Genomic DNA, 20,106 nt, shown 5'->3' on the forward strand with positions numbered 1-20,106 from the left:
ATGTTTTTTTAGTCATATGTAAAGTGTTGTACAACACCTCCCTGCCTTCCTGTCCTTTGGAAAGTTGTATCCATTTTCTGTAGATCATAGAATCATAGAATCATTGAGGTTGGAAAAGACCTCTCAGATCATGAAGTCCAACTGTCAACTCAACACCACCAAGCCTACTAAACCATGTTGTGAAGGTGTTCAGCTCTGAAGTCCTTAGGCTGCACCCCTGCCAGAGCAGTAACATGCCTGGGGCTGAGAACAAACCCTCCTGGCCCTGGGAGCTGCCTGCGGGCAGTGGCCCCCTCCTGAGCTCCTGAGCTGCCTCCATGGATGGTTAACTTACATGGGGAGACATGGCCTTAGGGCATGTCTGTGCTGTGCAGGTAGAAGCCATCCTGAGGCCAGGGTGAGCTCAGCACAGGTTTTCCCAATACCGGCTGCACAAAGCCCGGCTGGGATCTCCCTCCTGAGGATGCCAAGTCTGGACCAGGGTCTGTGCTGCCGGGCAGGTTCGCAGCGTGCTTGCGCTGGGGAATGGGCTCATCGCTGGTCTTCGCTCCGTCTCAGTACCTTCCTGTGCCACGGTGGATGCTCTGGGCAAAGCACAAGAGCTGCGATGGGAGCATGGGGCCGTGCGTGCGCCGCGCCGGTGGGATCCAGGGCCGTGTTTGCTGTCCCTCTGGTTTGGACAGAAGATACAGCTGGATTGGTGGCTTTCCTCACCATTGTGTGGCTTGGTGGGGAGAAGCTTGTTAGAGCAGCGCTGGCTGCTTTTAGGGCCGGGCTTTAGAATTACCTTTGCTTTTCATCTTGTTCTGCTGCAGTTGAAGGCAGTGATGGGTTGTTACCGGTAGGATGAGGCCAACGCTGAGAGCTTTTGAAAACCATGCTCTGAGAAGCCATTTAGGTGCTGGAGACAACAGTAATCATATTTATTATTTATTTATATAGCAGAAAATCATCTGTGTAAAAAATTGCATTCATGGATCTCTGAGGCCAAATGGGGTAGATTCATCTGTGCGTTAGGTCTCTTGCCTCGTGTAGGGTACGGAAATAAAGGCAACGATAGCTACGGCAAGCCTAATAGCTTGTGCTTGGGCTAAAATACAGCTTTCAGAAGGTGCTCGATTGCAGACTTCAGGTGGGGTCCAGCAGCCAGCTTATTTTCCAGCCAAACGGCTCTGGCACAGATGTCCCGTGGGGTCTGGGCTGAGTGTCTCAGGCAAGCACGGTGCAGAAATTTCACAGCTTTGGCATCTGGGCCGAGGGGTGGCTCAGCCTGTGCGCAGCGAGGGTCTGCGTGGGGCCGCTCACCCTGGCCGAGGCTCCAGGGCTGCCTGGGCAGTGGGTGGAGGGATGGAGATGGGTCTGGGGCAGGCAAGCTTTGAGCTGCTCCCTGCCTGAATTTCCCCCTTTTGAAACAGGGGCAGCCTTCCTTCTCGGGCTTGCAGGGCTGAAATGCAGGACAGAAATGAGGGGCTCCAGTCCTGCCTGGCCACCAGCCACAGAGTTGCCCTCACTGCTAAGACATCCTCCTGGGTTATCCTCCAGCCATTGCAAGTTGTGACTCGGGTGGGTTAAAGGGCTGCCCGCCGCCAGAAACCCTAGCCCACAAGCGGGTCCACCGCCAGCTCGCTGCTTGTCCTTCCCCAAAGCCAGCCTGGTGGGTGATGGATGCCGTTAGTCAGGGACTGACACAATGAGGTCTCGCTGGAAGATGGCTTTCGTGGCTCGCCATGACTGACCGGGGCTGTGCCGCCAGCAGCTCCGCAGCAGCCCTTCCTTCCCTTTGCCGCTCGCTGAAGCTGCTCGGGGACGCTGCTTCGCTCGTGTCGCTGCCTTTCGCCTCCCCCTTCGGCTGATCGGCCGGTCTCGCTCCAGGCAGGCAGCGGTGTTTGAAGGGTGAGTAATGCATCCCTTGTGTTTCCCTCGGGCCCGCCGGCTTGCGCTCCTCAGCGGTGGGGTTTGTGGCAAGGGGGGGCAGGGAGAGGCTGGCTGGCTGCGAAAATATTAGCTGTGCACCTTTTCGAGTCAGTGCTTCCTTTATCCGTCCGTGCCAGATGTATACATCACCGTCAAGAGCAGGCGAGGAGACAATTTACCCGGTCCCTGCTGCGATTGTTGGTGTTTAGGAGCAACTAAGGACTGGAATCACGACCGTGCGGTTATAACCCTGTTAATTAACTGTGCGGTCATTAGGCGAGAGCTCCTGCGCGCGTTTCAAGGGCGCGCGGCTCTAACGCCTCCCCCCGTGCGCTTCCCTTCCCCGCAGCCGACAATGCCAGCCGCCCTTCCCACCGCCGCCAGCCCAGCAGCACAGCCCCATGTCCTCGCAGGCCACCGCCGTCCCTCTGCTCCCGGGCGCCTTGCCCCCGCCGCCGGCCCCTGCCACGGCCCAGCCACCGACGCCAACACCGCCGGGCCAGCAGCTGACGCCCGACGCCTTCGCCATCGTGGAGCGGGCGCAGCAGATGGTGGAGATGCTCTCTGAGGAGAACCACGTGCTGCGGCAGGAGCTGGAGGGGTACTACGAGAAGGCGGACAAGCTGCAGAAGGTACGTGGAGAGGTGGGGAGGAGACCTGCGCAGGGCAACTGTCTTCATGCTCCTGCCTTTGGGTCCCCCGAGCTCTGCTTCATAGTGATGCCACTGCAGTGGGGACACACCAGTGGCCATCTCCATGGTGGTCTCCCAGAAGTGTAGTCCTGTGCTCCATGGCCTGTGTGCTCCCCTGCCTTTAGGGTGGAATGGGGCAGCCCATCACATGTCTCTCAGTTGGAGACTTTCCCCTTTCCATCCTTCCATGCTGGTCTCACTGGAGCTTTGCCTGGAAGTCTCCCATGGGCAGAGTCTGCTCCTGGTGCAGCTGGGTCCTGCACCAGCTGCACAGGTGATAGAGCTGCAGGTGAGAATCATGTGAAGAGCACGGCCACATCTGTCCTGAGCAGTCTTACCCACCGCAATATGCTCGCATGGTGCTCCATGCTCTTTGGAAGTGTAACAGCCGGCGGTGGGGTTGTCCGTTATTTGGAGATGCATTAACTTGGTTGTCCCAGAGGCTTTCAGTGACTGCTCGATGGATTTCTAAGAGCTGGTGGTAGACACCCACCTTTGAACACGTTGGTTCAAAAAGCACTGCCCCCTTATCTGAAAGAACCATTTGGTAAAGGTTTTGCTCAAAAATCCTTTTGGAGAGCGATCCTGCACCCTCTTTTCAGTATGCAAGCTGGCATTTTCAGTGGAGAAGGGCAATGTCTTGTGCACTGCCTGGGGTGACAAGATCAAAAGTCAAATCAAACAAAGTAGAAGTTGCCTAGAAATGAGAGCTCGCTGAAGGCAGTGCAGAGGTGCTCCCCAGATCTGCTGGCTTTGGGTCCCAAGGGCCCAGGTATTTAGGATTCTACACTGCTGTTTCATTTATGTCTTCCCACTGCTTATGCACAAATGGGCCTAGGCTGCCGGTCTTTTCTCTCTGAATTTAGGAGTCTAAATAGGAGCTCTTTTTTTTCTGTGCTGTGTGGGATCAGGGTGTTCGTGGAGACACCCTTCACAGGAGGAGAGGCAGCTCTGAGAGACCGTGTCCCAGCCTCACCTTTGGGAAAAATCTGTGACAATCTGCTCAAACAGGATAGAAAAAAGACCTGTTGTTTTGTAGCTGCTGTCATCTTTGCAGCCTCCTCCTCTGCAACCAGATGAGTTGAGTTTGTTCACAGAATTTCCTAAACTTAGCTGAGAAATTTTTGCAGCAATGTGCACTATTGGTGAAGACGTCTGCAAAGATTTTGACGCTGACTTCCCTGTGGCCTTCATGGGCGAAAAGAAATATTCCAGCTATTAATTTTACAAAAGCTGCGTTGTTCAGTAAAAGGTATTTGAGTGTGATGCCCTAAAAATATTCCAATTTCCTTTTACACTCTTGGAAACGGCTCTTTCTTTATCTTGGATGCCCCACAAGTCGATTGCATCAGTCACCAACAGAGAAGTATTCAAGCACGGGCTGAAGTCTCACTTCAGTCAACAGAGCATGCACTCGAGTCCCATTGACTCTGAGGGAATGTGAGCGGAGTATTAAAGCAAAACACATGCTCAAGTGCATTCTTTTTTCAGGAAAAGATCCTGAACCAAAGCCTTAACACACAGTATCCCTGCCACGCTTTTTTTTTTCTGCGTTAGAACACAAGGACAGGGCAGGTCCTCCTGTATTCCCACACTTTCAGCTGAACATCACCTCTGAAAACGTGACAGTGAGTTAAATTACATACTTTGGGTATGAGAACTCTTCCCTCTTGTTGGAAGTGTCACGAGGAGTACTTCTTGTTTGTCTGTGCGTAACAAGTTTATTCTAGGTAGGACCACCCTCCCATCACGTTTTTTCATTCCAGAATAGAAGAAGAAATTAGAGAAAATCAGCTTGACATAGAGGGCTCCCTGAGCTTTCGTATGAACAGATCTGCCTCGAGGCTTGTCAAATTCTCAGTCGTGTCTGAACGTACTTTTTGCAGAGAGGTACATGGTGGTGATTAATCCCTGTGCTATTTTGATGAGCTGTCTGGTTTTCTTACCTAAAAAAAGATTGGGGGGAAGAGGGGTTGTGCACATTTTATTCTGAGCTTGTTTTGCAATTGCAAAGCACTATTTTCTCTCTTTTTTTGCTGCTGTTTTTTCTTGGGTGGTGTTACCTTGCTAAAGCCTAATTGCCAGTCTGGGCTGGCTCTTGCCCATGCCGTGTGTGTGGGCTGTTGGAGTGGGTCGGCTCTAGGAGCTAGCAGGCAGAGAGGCTGAACTGTTTTTTCCCCTGCATAGAAGAAGGGGAAGGAAATCCCAGAACTGCTGAGAAACACCGACACAATTTATGACTGTTCTTCTGCTCTCCTTTAATTTTATTCAGTGCTGATGGAGGTTCTTTCTTTTCCTGCAGCAAGTCCTTGCCTCCAGGGCTGGGGAAGACCTGCGTAGTGGTGTGTTTTGGGAAATAACGGCAGATAATGGGCAGAGCAGAGCTCTTGTGGTAACCAGCAGCGTTGCACAGGACTGTCAGGCTATGGAAACCCCCTGCTGTGCTGGCAAATCTGCTTTGCTGTGGTGGGGGCTCTCTGGAGCAGGCATCTTCTCCTGCAGATAGTGGCTCACCCGGGAGGGGGGAGGCATGGGCACCAGCAGTTGTCAGGGCACCCAGCTGAGCACAGTGTCTGGTTGGGATCATGTAGTTAAGGATGCAGGAAAGTACTTAAAAAATTATTTTTGCTGAGCCAAACCTTTCTTTCAAGCAGAGAGAGGCTAAATCTGCTTAAATGGCCAAGGAGAGCAATGCGAGGTTGCTTGAATATAGCCTCTAACTACTTATAGGAAGAGAAAATTTCTGCTAGCAGAGGTCATGCTGATCGAAAGAAAAACCTGTAAGAGAATCAAGTACCTGAAACTATGCTGTTATTTGAGTAACTAATTGACATGTCATTTTGATTCTGGAAAATTCACATGAAACAGAGTTTTGATTGTGGATCATAGTTGGAATAGAATAGACTGTTTCAGTTGGAAGGGACCTACAACGATCATCTAGTCCAACTGCCTGAGCACTTCAGGGCTGACCAAGTTAAAGCACGTTGTTAAGGGCATTGTCCAAATGCCCTCTAAACACTGACAGGCCTGGGGCATTGACCACTTCTCTGGGAAGCCTCTGCCAGGGTTTGACCATCCTCTCGGTAAAGAACTGATTCCTAATGTCCGGCCTAAACCTCCCCTGACACAGCTTTGAACCATTCCCACATGTCCTATCACTGGATCTTAGGGAGAAGAGCTCAGCACCTCCCTCTCCACCTCCCCTCCTCAGGGAGCTGTAGAGAGCCATGAGGTTGCCCCTCAGCCTCCTCCAAAGTAGACAAGCCCAGAGTCCTCAGCCACTCCTCACAGGACATGCCTTCCAGCCCTGTCACCAGCTTTATTGCCCTCCTCTGGATGCATTCCAGGACCTTCACATCCTCCTCAAATTGTGGGGCCCAGAACCACACATGGTAGGTCGAGGTCATATTCTCAAAGAAGTTCAGACTTTTTGATGAGGCTTTGTACAAACTTGCGTTGCCATGTGCATAAGAAAAATAAAACTCATTGACTTTTTTTGAACCACAGTAAGGTTCAGTGTGAATTTCAAACAGGTTTGGATTTATGCAGCGTTCCTCCGAGCGTGCTGTCCTTGTGGGAACACGCTTGGTGTCTGGCTGTGCATCAGCAGGGTGGGGAAGAAGGACCTGGTTTTCTAGACATGGTTAGGGAAAATGTAACAGGGCTTCCTGAAGCTCCTGCTTCAAAAAAATAAAATGGAGAATCAGAATAATCTGACTAAGTGTGTAGTTCACCCAAGACTGAGTGTCATAGCGTGAGATACAGCCAGTTCAACAGATCATCCTCTGCTTGGAGCTGTGGAGAATTGTCAGCTGAGAACTAATCTACATATGGTACCTTATAATGTCATGCATGTAGGGGAGGGGCTTGTATGTGTGTGAAATCTCTGCGAGCTGTTAAAACCCCACCAGTATGAGAAAAGTGATGTGATACCCGGCAAGATACTAGTTCAAAGGTGCTGGTCTCATGGGGGCCACACCATGGGCTTTGCACATCACCAGTTGTTTCAGTTTTGTGCCTGAGCCAGCTGACAGCAGAAATCGGGGAAGGTAACCAGGTTTCCCATCACGGCTCTGCTGGGCTTTCCTCCGTCCGTGGTCCGGAGGTGCTGCGTGCCTGTGGGCTGTATCCAGACAGAGTGACCCTGGAGTTGTGGGAAGCACAGGGCCAGGCTTCTGGAGCATGGCTGCAGGTTCCTATGCAGGCAGCGGGCTGACAGCTCCAGCATCTCTGGAGCTTTTATTCTGCAAGTGCTGGAGCTGGCAAATTACACCTAAAGCTTAATGAGCCCTGGAGAGGGACCTGCTTCCACAGCAAGCAGAGGTGGGCTCGCACCCTGGCTTCACAAATCACGAATCCGTCCCACCCACAATTCAAGAGGCTAAAAAAGCACCAGATTTTGAAAGCTATGTGGGAGGCTATATATATATCTCTTGGTTTTCCAGCCTGTGCACATTATCAAGCGTTTCTTCACAAACACAAGGGCCAGGCACGCAAGTTCACTGCTAAGGGCTTCCTCTGCACACCTTGCCTGCAGTTTGCCAGATTTCAAGGAGGTGAAGTTAAGAAGACTGAAAACCCAAACCAGTTGGTTTGGTCTGTTGTAATTTCTTTTTGTAGTCTTTGGTCAGGGATGGAAAGGAGTGGACCACAATGGTTTAAGACTGATGTGAGGTCAGAGCAGAGCCTAAAGCATTTTTGATGGTGCACAGAGCTTAAAGCCAAGTTTTGGATCAAGGATCTCTCAGAAGAATAAATCTTGCCTCCTAAAGCCCTTTATAGGAAAGAATACAGTCCACACATGCGCCGTTTCCTTCGCTTCTCCTCTTGGGTGGTGTTAAAGCAGGCACCTTGGTTGTAGAGTGAAGGCAACCAAGCCGATACGTCAAGCGCAGCCCATTCCAACCTCATTTGAGGGCTGCCGGCAGGGTGTTGCGGGGTGTTGTGGCATGGCGAGGTGCCCCTTGGGGCATTTGCAGGGGTCCAGCAATCGCTCCCCGCTGCAGGAGCCTCCAGCACCACCGGGGCTTTGCACCATCCTCCACTGGGGTGACTGGTCATTGTAGAGCTGGTGGCTGGTGTGGCCCTCGGCACGGGCATTGCCCTGGCCCCTGCACCCCATCAAAACGTGCTGGGCAAATGCTGGGAAGGGAGGCGTTCCTGCCGGTCTTTCATGGGAGCTCTCTCTCCTTTCAGTTTGAAATAGAGATTCAGAGGATTTCAGAAGCGTATGAGGGCCTGGTCAAGACCACTACTAAGAGGGAGTCTCTGGACAAAGCGATGAGAAACAAACTCGAAGGAGAAATTAGGAGACTTCATGACTTCAACAGGGATCTCCGTGGTATGTTGTGCTTGCTTCTGTGGGGTTTTTTTTTCCCCTCGCTCAACGTGATGTTCCACTTGTCGCAAGCCCCAGAGTGGCAGGCTTTAAAGGAGTGGGTTCACGCATGTTTAAGATAAACTTCTTCAGAAATCAGACCCTGCTCACTGGCATAAGATAAAACTGCTGTCACCCCCCCAGTGGCAAAGAAATCCTGTGGCAAAATATGAGAGTCAGCTTCAGACGGTGCCTTTGACTATGACCTGTTACCTGTCCAGGTGCCTGGTGGGAGTACTTTGATATGTCTTTGGGCAGTGAGATGCCTGCTGCAAGCTGGGTGATGCATTTTGCAACAGTGCGAGGGGGTTTTTGGAGGAGGGGGGCACCTGAAAGCAGGCCCTTCCCGGGGAAATCTGTCCCCTGCTGCAGAAAACTGCTCCTTTACCGGATCCCCAAGGATCAGAGTCACCAGGCTGCGAGTGCCTTCCCCCAGGGCATCTGGCTGCCCCAGGGGCTGCACTCCACCGCGGGAAGGCACCCATCCCCTTGCAAAGCTGGGTAATTCAGATTGCACATGCCTTGTGCATTTCGGGCAGCGTGAGAGATGAACTTCTCAGACACGTCAGCTGCAGATGGCAGAAGCTTTCCCACCAGTTTCTGTAAATCTGAACAACACAGCTTCATGGAAGAGGTCAAAGGCCTCATCTTTGATGTACGTGTCAGCCTCCATTTTAATGTCCTCCTTCAGAGAGTCTATTTATACTGCTCTGCTGGCATGCATCTTATTTTCTTGGTTGGCCTACAATTTTATATACATGTATTTATACTTCAAGTATTTCCTGTTTTTTGCAGAACGACTGGAGACGGCCAATAGGCAGCTAGCCAGCAGAGACTTCGACGGGCATGAGGATAAGGCAACAGAAGGCCTTTATGTCACTCAGAGTGAGTACTGTGCTGATCTGTTTCGAAGGTGCATATATATATATATATATATATATATGTATACGAACACATATATACATGCTGGAGGGGAGGTGAATACTTTACTATTAATTGTTATTGTCCTTATGGCTTGATTTTACTCAGCTAATTCATCACATACTCTTATTTAAGCTGTAGACTGGATTTTTCAGGCTGTTTTTTTTCCTCTTTGAGCACCAGAACCAGGCAGTGGGAGTTAATGGTAACACAACTTAGCTTATTTTTTATAAACATTTATCTGAAATTGTGAAGCGCTGTTTGCAGGGCTCGTCTCTGGAGATGCATGGTTTTAGAGAAGCCAGATTCTTCTCTTGGCTGGGATAAGCCCAGAACAACCTCTGCTGACTTGTCAGTGGCAGGAGTTGACTAACAGAAGGCAGAGCAGAGCTGGACCCTGCTTTTCAGAAAGGGTGGAAGAGACAGAGATTTTACAACTTCCACTGCTGTGAAAAGCATCCATTCCTGTCAAGTAAAGGCTCCCATAATGACTGAGCCCAGTGCCACAGCATTTCCCTGCCACGTGCTACGGCTCCGTGTGACCGCCCAAACCCAGACCCGAGCAGCTGGGTGCTGTGTGACAGCGCGTGGCTTCTCGTGTATCCTGAGCATCTTCAGCACGCTTCCCGAAGGGCTTGACCGCCTGGGAGCTGTGCGGGACCCTGCAGGCTTCAATCCCATTGGAGCTAAATGCAGTGTACAACTGATCCTTCTGTTTTATTTATCGCACGAAGAGCTTCCTTGGAAGATGAACTGCAAATCCTTAAGTGGAGAACTGACCACCTCCATTAGCAGTGCAGTGTTTGATACCACTCAGCGTGCCTCACCGCCAGCCCTGCAATATCCAGCGGCTGCTCCAAATGCAGGAGAGCCTTCTCCTAGCTCCCACCAGCAGCGACGATGCCAGCGTGGCAGCTTTGCTGATAACCTGGTGCATGTGTACACAAACCAGAAGAGAATCTAATGATCTCTGCCATGACTGCGTTAGCTTTTGCATATTAGCAGATGCCTTAAGGCCGTGTAGATACTGCTGCGAATCCAAGGGGATGATCTGTTAAAGAAAATAGCATTGCTATGTAAGTCTTGTCATCCCTGGGAAGAGTTCAAACAGGGTGAGTTGCACAGTGCAAATTGCAGACTGGGGTCTGCTGTCTTCATATAGAGACAGCCTGGCAGTGTTCCTATATACTGGTAGCTACCAGGGGGTGTTAAATCACCAGGATGGACTCAATTTGAGTCATTTTCCAGCACATAAACATGCTCTGTGCTTCTACTGATAAATATCTAGCAGTAAAGCTTTGCGCTGTGTGCTCAGCATATTGCTGCTATCAATTCACAGCTTCTGAACAAATATAGCTTTTTGGATCCTATCACGTAAGATGGGCTGGATGCTTGGAGTGTCTCCTGGCTAGGCCAGAGAGCTGAATGTTACTAATGCAGTGCAGAGTGCTTCCAAGAATAGAAAAATGGGCACATGTAAAGCAGGTCCTCTTCAGTTATGTTCTTTGGGCTGCTGGAGCACACACAGTAATGACCTCGATGTCAGGGTATCAGCCTAAAACACCCCTCGGAGAGCCCATAAAAGGTTTTGCTTGGAAATTCTCTATTGCTGACTGCATTTATACACTGATGTTTATGAGTCCAGGGGCAGACCATGACCGGGGTTGCACCCCACTGCCAACCTGGGGGTTTTGCAAGCATGGTCTGTACCCTCCTCTCATCTTTTGATGGGATGCTCGGGCAGAAAACTGAGAGGAGAAAGGGTGCAGCCTGTTCTAGCTGCGGTGTGTACAGTGTCTGCTGAGACTGAAACAGTCGTTTCTAGGAGAAGAGAAAAAGTGGTGCCTACATGCGCTCCCATCAGCTGTTGCAGTTTTGTTGTGAAACTGGTGTTTGTTGTTTTTCCTAAGGGTAGTAGCTTATTAAGTCAGATTAGTAAATGCAAATCTGTTTTTATTAGGAAAGCACAAGCACATTTCTAGTCCTTACATTTATGGAAAACAGCATGAAAACATGACCCTTAACATGCGCAACCAAGTTATATACAAAGACTCCAACATCAGCAGGTCCTTAAAAGTTACCATTTTTAAGCCAGTCTCATGGTGAAATGAAGAAGGAAAGATAAAACTCTGGAGGTTTTTTTAATGCTCGTTCTTGGTAATACTGCAAATGCAGAATTAATAATTAATAATAAAACTCCAGTAATAGGAAAAACTCCCTGAAAAAAAAGTCTGGCAAGGCAGGACGTGCAGGGATCATTTGTCAGTTCCTCGCAGAACTCTCCATTAGCAGCGCAACAGTGCAGAGCGGTCGTGCGCTCTGAGGTGGAGACCGGAGGTGACAAAAACTCTTATTCTTTGTAATAAGAGCAGCCAAAGCCAGGCTGCGTGCCTCAAAGTATTAAGTGCTAGGCATTTGTGCGAGAGAAGAGCCAGGCAGGAGGAGGCTGAGAGATGCTGTGGGAAGGGAGGGGCAAGAAGACTGAGGATGGTTTCAAGGGCACAGAGCAGAGTGAAAGCTTAAGATACAGCATACCACAGGAAAGATTTGTTTTGGTGGAGTCTGAGAATTTTGTGTGTTTTTCTGGGATTTCTGGACTTAGAGACACTCTGTCAGAGCAGGATTTCCTCCAAGGGGCTGTTTTCTCAGGTGTCTGAGGCAGATTGGGGCCTGTGCCCATCCACGTGGCTCTGTACCCATTGGTGGGGATGTGTAGACAGTTTTGGCAGGGTGTTGGTAGAGCCTTACACTTTGTGGGAGCATGCAGTGGATGTGCCACATACTTGTGTATGTATCGCTGTCCCAAATATCCCAGGCAAAGAAATATTCCCATCGAATGAATCCAGCCAAAGAAAATGCTCACAACAGATGTTTTTGAGAGTGGGGTTTCGGGCAGTGTGAGAGACATTCGCTATTAAGGCAGGAAGTAATCAGGGCAGAGGCAGAAGTTTCAGGGGTGAGTGAGAGGGAGGTTTCACAGCCATGAGCTGCATGTGGGGAGGGCAGGAAGCCACTGCCCCCATGTACAGAATCACAGAATGGTAGGGGTTGGAAGGGACCTCTGTGGGTCATCTAGTCCAACCCCCCTGCCGTAGCAGGGTCACCTACAGCAGGCTGTAGAGGACCTTGTCCAGGCGGGTCTTGAATATCTCCAGAGAAGGAGACTCCACAACCTCCCTGGGCAGCCTGTTCCAGTGCCAGAGCCAAGGGCACCTACTGAGGTGAGCAGCGTCCTAAAGAAACGGTGTTGTATAGAAAAATGGGTCTGTTTTGCTTGACTTCCTCCTGCCCTCTGAAGGGAAGGGGTGTGGGAAATCTGATTGAAGTTTTCAACACATGAAGGTCAAATTCTCCCCTGACTTGTATTTCATGACATGCAAATGGAAATGCCTAGGATGTAAATGAGACCAAGTTTAAGCTGCCCATGATACTTCGTAGGCTGGGGAAAGCCATCAAGAGTTTCAATGGAGATTTGGTGACTTCCTCTGACAACGGAGCACCAAACCTTTCTGCATCCCTGCTTAGCTTGCTGACCATGGGCAACCCTGTACCCCGAACCATCTGTTAAATACATTACAATTGATCATAATTACTAATGCCAGTGCAGAATCCCTGTTAATCACCACATGAGAAAATGGACTCTGGGACTCAAGCGCAATCTCCTGCAGCTTCTCAGCCTTTTCTTGGTGCTGGTGTGGCCCAAACACTGGAGAACTGTCAGGATTGTGCTGTTTGTGAGCAAAACTGCAGGAGGAGAAGATTGCAATGAGCTTTCTTGGCATTTGTATCTTCTTTCTTTTTTTTCCTCACGGAGACCTGCCAGTGGGGATGGAAAGAAGTGCTTCATTTCCCAGTTCTGCGTTGCTGCTCCCAGCCTGCCTTGGGCCACCCTAGTCAGCATCAAACCACAGCTGCAGGGAGCTGCAGCGAGGCTTGGGCAGAGCGACTGATGGACGGACAGTGGCTCTGCTGCTCCTCTGGAGGAAAACTTCAGTGTCTGGACCTGGCAACCTGGCCCTGTTTAATGTGCAAAGAATTTAGTAAAGCTGTGGAAAACGTCCTCCTGGTTGGCTGCATGGAGTGAATGGACTTTATTTATTCATTTTTTCTGCTTATTCTTATGGGGTGGGAACCAGCTGCAGAAAGGTCTTTGGAGCAGGCAACAAGGTCCTGTCCTCACTTCAGATTCCTTCTGCCCATTGCTCTGGGCAGAGTGGCAGGGCACGAGGGGCCCGTCCCACTGTTCAGCCCCCTCCGTCACCACCCTGGCACCCTTTGGGAAGGTCAGGCCGCTGGAGTTGGCCAAGTCCCAGCTTGAGCTGGATGAGCAGAAGAGTGCCCCATCCTGGTGAATCAGCTGGTCCGAGGGTGACCAGCAGCAGCTGCCGCGGCGTACACCCGTGGATGGTGGACGGCAGAGCTCCTCCACACGCTTGCCATGTCAGGAGTCACAAGACTGACGAGAGGCTAAAGAAGCCCTGCAGGTTTCACTCAAGAAAGGCCCAGTCACCGCCGAGTGTCTGAAATTAGCAGCTGTGAACAACGAGCCACCATCGGGAAAGGCAAACCTGCGTAAGAGAAATTGTTGGAAACACCACAAGGGACGTGGTAATGGGAGCCATTCTTGTTTTCAGCAAATCTCCTGCAGCCAAATTGGGCTCTCACTTCCATCATGTAATTTCTTTACTTCTGCCAGTAGTGGTCATTCTGTAGGAACAAGGAGTGTCTTTAAAGTATGTCCGTCTTACCACTCTGCAATATTGCAGCAAGGAGAAAAGCAGTTGGGGATGTATTGAGGTGGTCATTAAACTGGTCAAATAAGTTGAAGCTTAGATAAAATGTAGTGTTTAGTTATGGATGGCTTTGAGGGCACACGTTCAACGGATATAGGTAAATGGTATGTTAGAAACATGTTCCTTGTTTTTCTTTCAAGACTGATCAGATCAAAACCTTCTGTTGTGTGAGGTCTGTGTGAAAAGCTGGGGGATGCATGCAACTGTAGGGAATGAGTGGCAAAGACGGGGTGTGTCTTTCTGTCTAATGTTTCTACTTCAAAGCAGGGTCAAGAATGATCTTTTGGTGGACCTACCAAACTTGACAACTCAAAAAGCCTGTTTGCAAAGCACCATAGCAGGGTCTTTGCTTTATCTCTTCTTTCTTCTACCCTGCCAGAGTATAGGTGTAATGTCCTCAGTGTGTTGAGGAACAACAGTCAGAGGCAATGGGTGGAAAGCTGTGGGATTACAACAGTAAACTACAGCAGAGAAGCATTTTGGGGACTGTTCAGTGACGAGATGTTGCAGTGAGCCACCAGAAAATAAAAATAGTTATTAGCTGGAACCTGTTAGGTGAAAAGTGCATGCCTGGGCAGAAGGTATACGCAAGTGTAGCACAGTAAAACAGTATTTTTAGATTTTAAGGATACCTGTATGTACTTGAAGAGAATTTAAGGTATGTTCAGCAAAGTTCTTCTTTACTAGAAATTAATGCAATATGGGAAAGTACTTATAAAATGTGCCTTCATCATTTTGCAAGGAGAAGCTGATGCGGAGAAGAGTTGAGAGCTGTTGAGTGTATTTTTTTGCCAGCTTTCTAGTGGGTTCAGTGGTCATTTTGTGTACAGCGTAATCTTGTGCTCCTTATGGGAGGGGGGTTAAAAAATGTGATGCAGCAGGGCAAGCTGAGTGCTTCGAGTTCCCCAGACGAAAGCTGAAAGTGAAGGTCACAAGTCCCATTTTTCTGCACACTGTCCTCATGTGTAACATGAAACATGGGTTTCAAATCCAACTTTTGTGCTATAGGTATTAATGTTCCTTGTGGTCAATCTCACTGAAATAAATGTCTTTGCATTGAAGGAAGAGACCTGCATGTCCACTATAAAATCCCTTGCCAACGTGCGAAGATTAAGGCCATGTCACACTGAGATGGCTCATGGTGGCAGTCGGTGGGGGTGGTGTGCGCAGCACTTGCTGGACCTTGCTCATGGGCCTTGCTGAGGCCAATGTGCCGATGTTGCTGCCAGGGTTCATTTTGGTGAGGTGCTGAATTCCTCCTTTTAGGATGGACGGGAAGACAGCTGGGTGGGTTTGGGCTCACCTCGGCCACTGGTTCTACACCTTGTTTCACATGGCTCAGCTCATATGTGTCTCACCTCACTGTAGGTACCTACTTGTAGTGTGTCAATTAATGCTGTTCTCATCCCACCTGTAATTAAGGACAAATAAGGCTGTTTTGGGGACACTTGAGGTCTGAAATGGGCTGGCTTCGGCCACGTGAAATTTCCTGACCCTCAGAGGCAGGTGGGTGGCTGGGCTTCCAGCTGGAGCGGTCATGCTCAGGTGGGACAGGCTGGATGTTAGGGGCAGATTTTCCACATTTCAATGTTTTTGGAGCAACTTCTCACTTCATTTAAAAAATAATGAATTCTACAATGCTGTGTTTAAAAATTCAAAAATCAATCCAACATTTAATTGATGCCAAATTAATTTTTGGAATAAATTTTCCTTCTTGGAATCTTTGCAAGTGCTCTATTTTTGTTGTCATTCATAATGAAGGCCAGATTTTGAAATCCCAGATTTCACTGAATGAAACCTCCATCCCTGCTCCCTCCAGTCGTTAACTGTCTGTGGTCCCACATCGGGGATCTGGCGATCGGCCTGCGACGGTCATGTTCCCTGAAATGGCTTCTCGGCACTTTCAGGGCAGAGGTGGATGGAGCTGAGCCTTTCCCCAGGCAGCTTGCCAGCAAAGTCAATGATGGCCTGCAAATTATTGCCAAAGAAAAAGATGTGAGCAAAGCTGACTGACTTTTTTTTTTTCTTAACGTCATTTTAAAACTTCTCCAAAAAAGGGGTGATTTTTTGACGCAGAGGCTATCTATGTGTTTTAGTCTCGTTCCTGATGCGTTAAGACGCTTAACAGGAGGGGAGCACTGGTTGCTGGTCCCTTGGATCATGCAGGACTAGAAAGTGACCCAGGGCCACCACAGGGTTGAAGTGCCTCCCATGGCCCCCTTTGCTCTGCATGGCCAGAGAAAGCCCGTTCAGATGCCTCCTATCTTATTCTTTCTTATTGCTTTCCCCTCTTCCCATTTTCAGGCTGTCCAGAAGAGATCTGTGTTTATTATTTGGTTTCTTCACATGTTCTGTATCTCATGATCTCCATCCTTGTAAATAAAATGAACCGGGCACAGCACAGCCCACATCTGTGGGGCTAAGGTTCCTTGCCCCTCAGAGAAGGGCAGCAGCATCCAAGCTGGCAGCTATAACCAGTCCTTGATGTAGGCTGTCCCCAGGCAGGGCCTGGGTGCGGTGTGGGAAAGGAGCAGCCGGTGCAAGCCAAAATCTTGCTGGGGAATGTGCTGGCAGTTCAGCAGAGTGGACAATTACGAGGCAGTGCTCAGGTCCACAAGCTCTGCTAGTGCAGATGCAGCCCAGGCTGCCTCTTGTCTCTGCCCCTGGTGCTTGTGTAAGGCTGGGCACCGAGAGGCTGATCCTTGGCAGCAGAAAATCCTTGCCTGCTGTGTCACAGCACCATGTTGTAACGGCCCCGCTCGCTGCTGCTTCGCATAGCTTTTGCTTTTCTAGGGAGGTGGCAGCTTACCTCTGGCGCATGGGCCAGGGCCTGCGCGCTGACCTCCTGAAGTGACTGTTATTCTTGTCTTTCTTCCAGACAAAGAGCACTTGAAGGAGAAGGAGAAGTTGGAGATGGAGCTGGCAGCCATGCGCTCTGCCAACGAGGACCAGCGGAGGCACATCGAAATCCTCGACCAGGCCCTAAACAACGCTCAAGCCAAGGTCATCAAACTGGAAGAGGAGGTGAGGCATGGGCATCACTTCTCTGTTCTGAGGCTAGTGCTGGCTCATGGGTAGGGCTTTATCCATCCAGGCCCTGAACCTCTTCTAGCCACAGCATGGCAGGTCTTCCTGCTCCCCTTGCAGTGGCCCTGCCATAGAGAAAAGGTGTAGTTATACAGTGCTGAGCCAAGCAAGCAAGCACAGGAGACCACAACCATAAATACTTTAGAGCAGAGCCTTCAACATGTAACCAGGAGCATCGCCAAACTCGACTAGCTGATGGCTGGGGTAATGGTAGGACCAAGTAAAAAGCTACCTTCCCACTGACTTGGGACTGCGATACAAACATGTGATGCTGGTGTGTCCCACTTCTGCCCAAAGAATGCCAGGAGGTTTTTGGGATGTGCGCAGCAGTGCAGGACTCAGTAACTTCGCATCTAAACAGTGGTCTTAAAACAACTGGCTGATCAGGCTGGAGGCAGGCCTTCCAGCATTTAGAGCTATAAAGAGCTACAGGTTTTGTTTGAGAGCTGAAAAAACCCCATCGTACCATGAAACCCAAGAAGTGTCATCTGTGCAGAATCCCCAGGAGGTCTTTAAGCAATGCTCCTGTAAGCCTGATAGTGAGAATAGGTATTCAGATGGGACGAGAAATCCCAGTAAGAGAGGGCTCTTCAGACTGGCAGGCAAGTACGGAACATCTAGTAGCTGGAAGCTTGAGTTACACAAATCCAAAGTGGAAATAACGGTCAATTTTAACTATAACTAAGAGTGATGTCAGTTCTCCATTATTAGAGGTCTCTGAATCTCAATTTATTTTGTTCCTTAAGACCTTCAACCAAAACGCGTGGATTTAATAACTCACTGGCAGATCAGGCAAGGCTGTCAAAACCAGCCTTTTTGGCTCTAAAATCTCTAGCCCTATGACCAGCAAAGAGGGAGAAGGTTTTGTGGGGAATAAAATAAACATAATCCTTACCATCTGAGTGCGCAGGCCATTGCGGAGGGGGAGGATGCGCACCTAGCAGGCTTGGGTAGAGGTTCCTGCTCTGGCACAGGCTGCTGGCCTGGGTTTGGGCAGGTCTTTTCCCCTTCAGTGCTGCATTTCCCACCAGCACCCTGCCTGCAGGGCTGGGCTGGGGGTGAATCCTTAGGAGTCTGCCGAGTGCAGGGATGCACGGGGTCTTGTGAGGAGCAGGCAAGGTCTTTTCTCAGATACCTGCAAGTGACTTAAGTGCAATTCATTGTCTTAGAAAGATGAAGAGTGAATTGATCTCAGTGATACTTGCATGTTTTTTGTCAGGGTATCCAGCGTTGCAGAACCCTGTTAGGCTACCTAACGGTTCCTTAGAGTCAGGAAGATTTAGGGTACTATATGTAAGTGCTGAAGGCATTGCTGTTTTGTTCCTGACCATTAGACCATCTTGACTTCCTCTTTAGAAACATTTTTATAACTCTACTGCCTACGGGGGATACACTTAGCAGCAAGAAGAAGATCACATTAAGTTTAACTGCTCCTTTGTCAGTTAGACTAAAGCCTGCTCACCATCCCAGAGCATTTGGGGGAGTCCCTCTGGGACAGCTGTAGGAGCCAGTGTACCTTTAATCTGTACAGAATTCCCTTGACACTGTTTGCCTTGAAGACAGCCAGAGGTTTTTTATTTGCATTTCATTACGAAGTAGCTGAATAAAGGAATGTTTTATGTGGCAACACGTGCTCCTGCAGTTGAGGCATCACTCAAGGGGTGGGAAGAAAGACGTTTAGCTCCTGGCTGCTCTACAGACTGTCAGCGAGGTGTTGGCAGGTGACGCTGACTTGCTGAATACACACTGGAGAAGGCAGCAGAAGCACAAATGCAGATTTCCAGGCATGGTGTAGGAAGCTACCCTGTGCCTGCTGGGTTGTAGTAGATACATTTGCAGCTCTAGGGCTCTGTCTCCAAGAGCTTTGCAGTTGCCAGTTGCTAGTCCAGTCACAAAACAGACATGTGCCTCTGTTGGGGATCGGAGCTAGGATCCTGGATTGTGGACTGGTGGAGCTGAGGAGAGGGCAAATATTCCCCTCTAGAGAGCTGCTAACCTCCTGCCCAGGGCATGGCAAGTGTTATAGAGTGGTAACCTCCTGCCCGGGGCATGGTAGATGTTGTGGAGGTGGTAACCTCTTGCCTAGGGCATGGTAGATCTCAGAAGTGACAACATGCGAAGGTGATGCAATGGTGTTTGTCAGAGCCCTCAGCCTGAGCACACCCATGTTGACCTGGTAGGGTTAACTGCTTTATTCATTCTAGTGGGAGTTCGAATGAATTTTATCCCAGCTGCCCTGTTTTAGTTGTTCAAGGCAGTGTCATGGAACTCGGGTGAAGTGCAGTTAATCTGTGGCTGCTGGCGTGTGCCTAAGCTCCTGTGCTCCTTTCCCTTGCTGTTGGCTTGTTTCAACATAAATCAGAGCACCTTTTCAACAGTGTCTGGTGTTTCTGGAGCTCGGTTCAACACATACACAGCAGATATTGTTAAAGTCTTGAACCTTCATCTTAAACCAGGGATTTTTACCATAATTTGGAATATATTGAAGGAAACACAGGATCACTCAAATAAAAATTGCTATTATTATTAACAGAGCTCTACCTCATGCCCTGTTTTGTAAATCCACCCAGATTTCTTCTACCAGCAGATTTTAATTAAGTTTAAAAGCTAATTAAATCAAGGCTTGAGAAATAAGCAGTATTTTCTAAGTTGAATTAACATAAGATAGTGTACTATGTAAATCTGTGTTATCCTGAGTGCCTGCTAGTAGAAGGATTTAATTCAAAAATATGTAGGTGGTATTACCACCGCATGTCATTTAGGAGACTGCTGCTGGAATCGTGTGTCTGGTCTGCGCTTTGGATGGAACACTGAATAATTGGAGAAGGTTCAGAAAACAGCTGTAGAAGTTATTTGGGGCCAGAAGCTGTTCTTTGCTGTGAACAATTAAAGTGAAGAGGTGGCTGAGCTCCAGTCCGTGCACATGAACATGAAGAAGGGATTGCTGTCAGCCAGATTAAATGTTGCTTTTTAACATAAGGAGAAATAATGAGATGCAGTGTTTGGGGGCTGCAGCTGAGAAAATCAGGCTGGAAATAAATAGTTAGAGTAATTAACACTGAAACAACCTGCTTAGGGTGACAGTAGATTCCCCATCTCTTACAGTCTTTAACTAAAATCTCATATCTATAGAATAGATACTCTGTAGCTCAAACTGGAGTTACATTCCTAGTGCAGATATTTTTCCAAGACCCTCTCATCTTTACTCAAATTTATTTGCTTGGATCATCCCCTTTTAGCCTCAGCTCATCTTCATCTTTATCTTCCTAATCCCTGGGACAAGGGCAGTGTTCAGGCAAGTTTGCTGATCTTGTGAATATGT

At 49.1% G+C, this 20,106-nt stretch overlaps 1 protein-coding gene across 7 annotated transcripts in view; it reads left to right on the plus strand.

The window, feature by feature from the left end:
* Positions 1-20,106, plus strand: part of AMOTL1 (angiomotin like 1) — a 92,931-nt gene that overhangs the window by 58,719 nt on the left and 14,106 nt on the right. For all 7 annotated transcript variants that reach the window (XM_075417529.1, XM_075417549.1, XM_075417575.1 and 4 more), the window contains 4 exons: positions 2,264-2,546; positions 7,803-7,947; positions 8,779-8,868; positions 16,576-16,721. In XM_075417529.1, the coding sequence (XP_075273644.1) occupies positions 2,264-2,546; positions 7,803-7,947; positions 8,779-8,868; positions 16,576-16,721 (664 nt within the window). The remainder of the gene's footprint in view (positions 1-2,263; positions 2,547-7,802; positions 7,948-8,778; positions 8,869-16,575; positions 16,722-20,106) is intronic.

The sequence above is a fragment of the Opisthocomus hoazin genome, chromosome 1 (assembly GCF_030867145.1).
Source record: "Opisthocomus hoazin isolate bOpiHoa1 chromosome 1, bOpiHoa1.hap1, whole genome shotgun sequence".
Lineage (NCBI taxonomy): Eukaryota > Metazoa > Chordata > Aves > Opisthocomiformes > Opisthocomidae > Opisthocomus > Opisthocomus hoazin.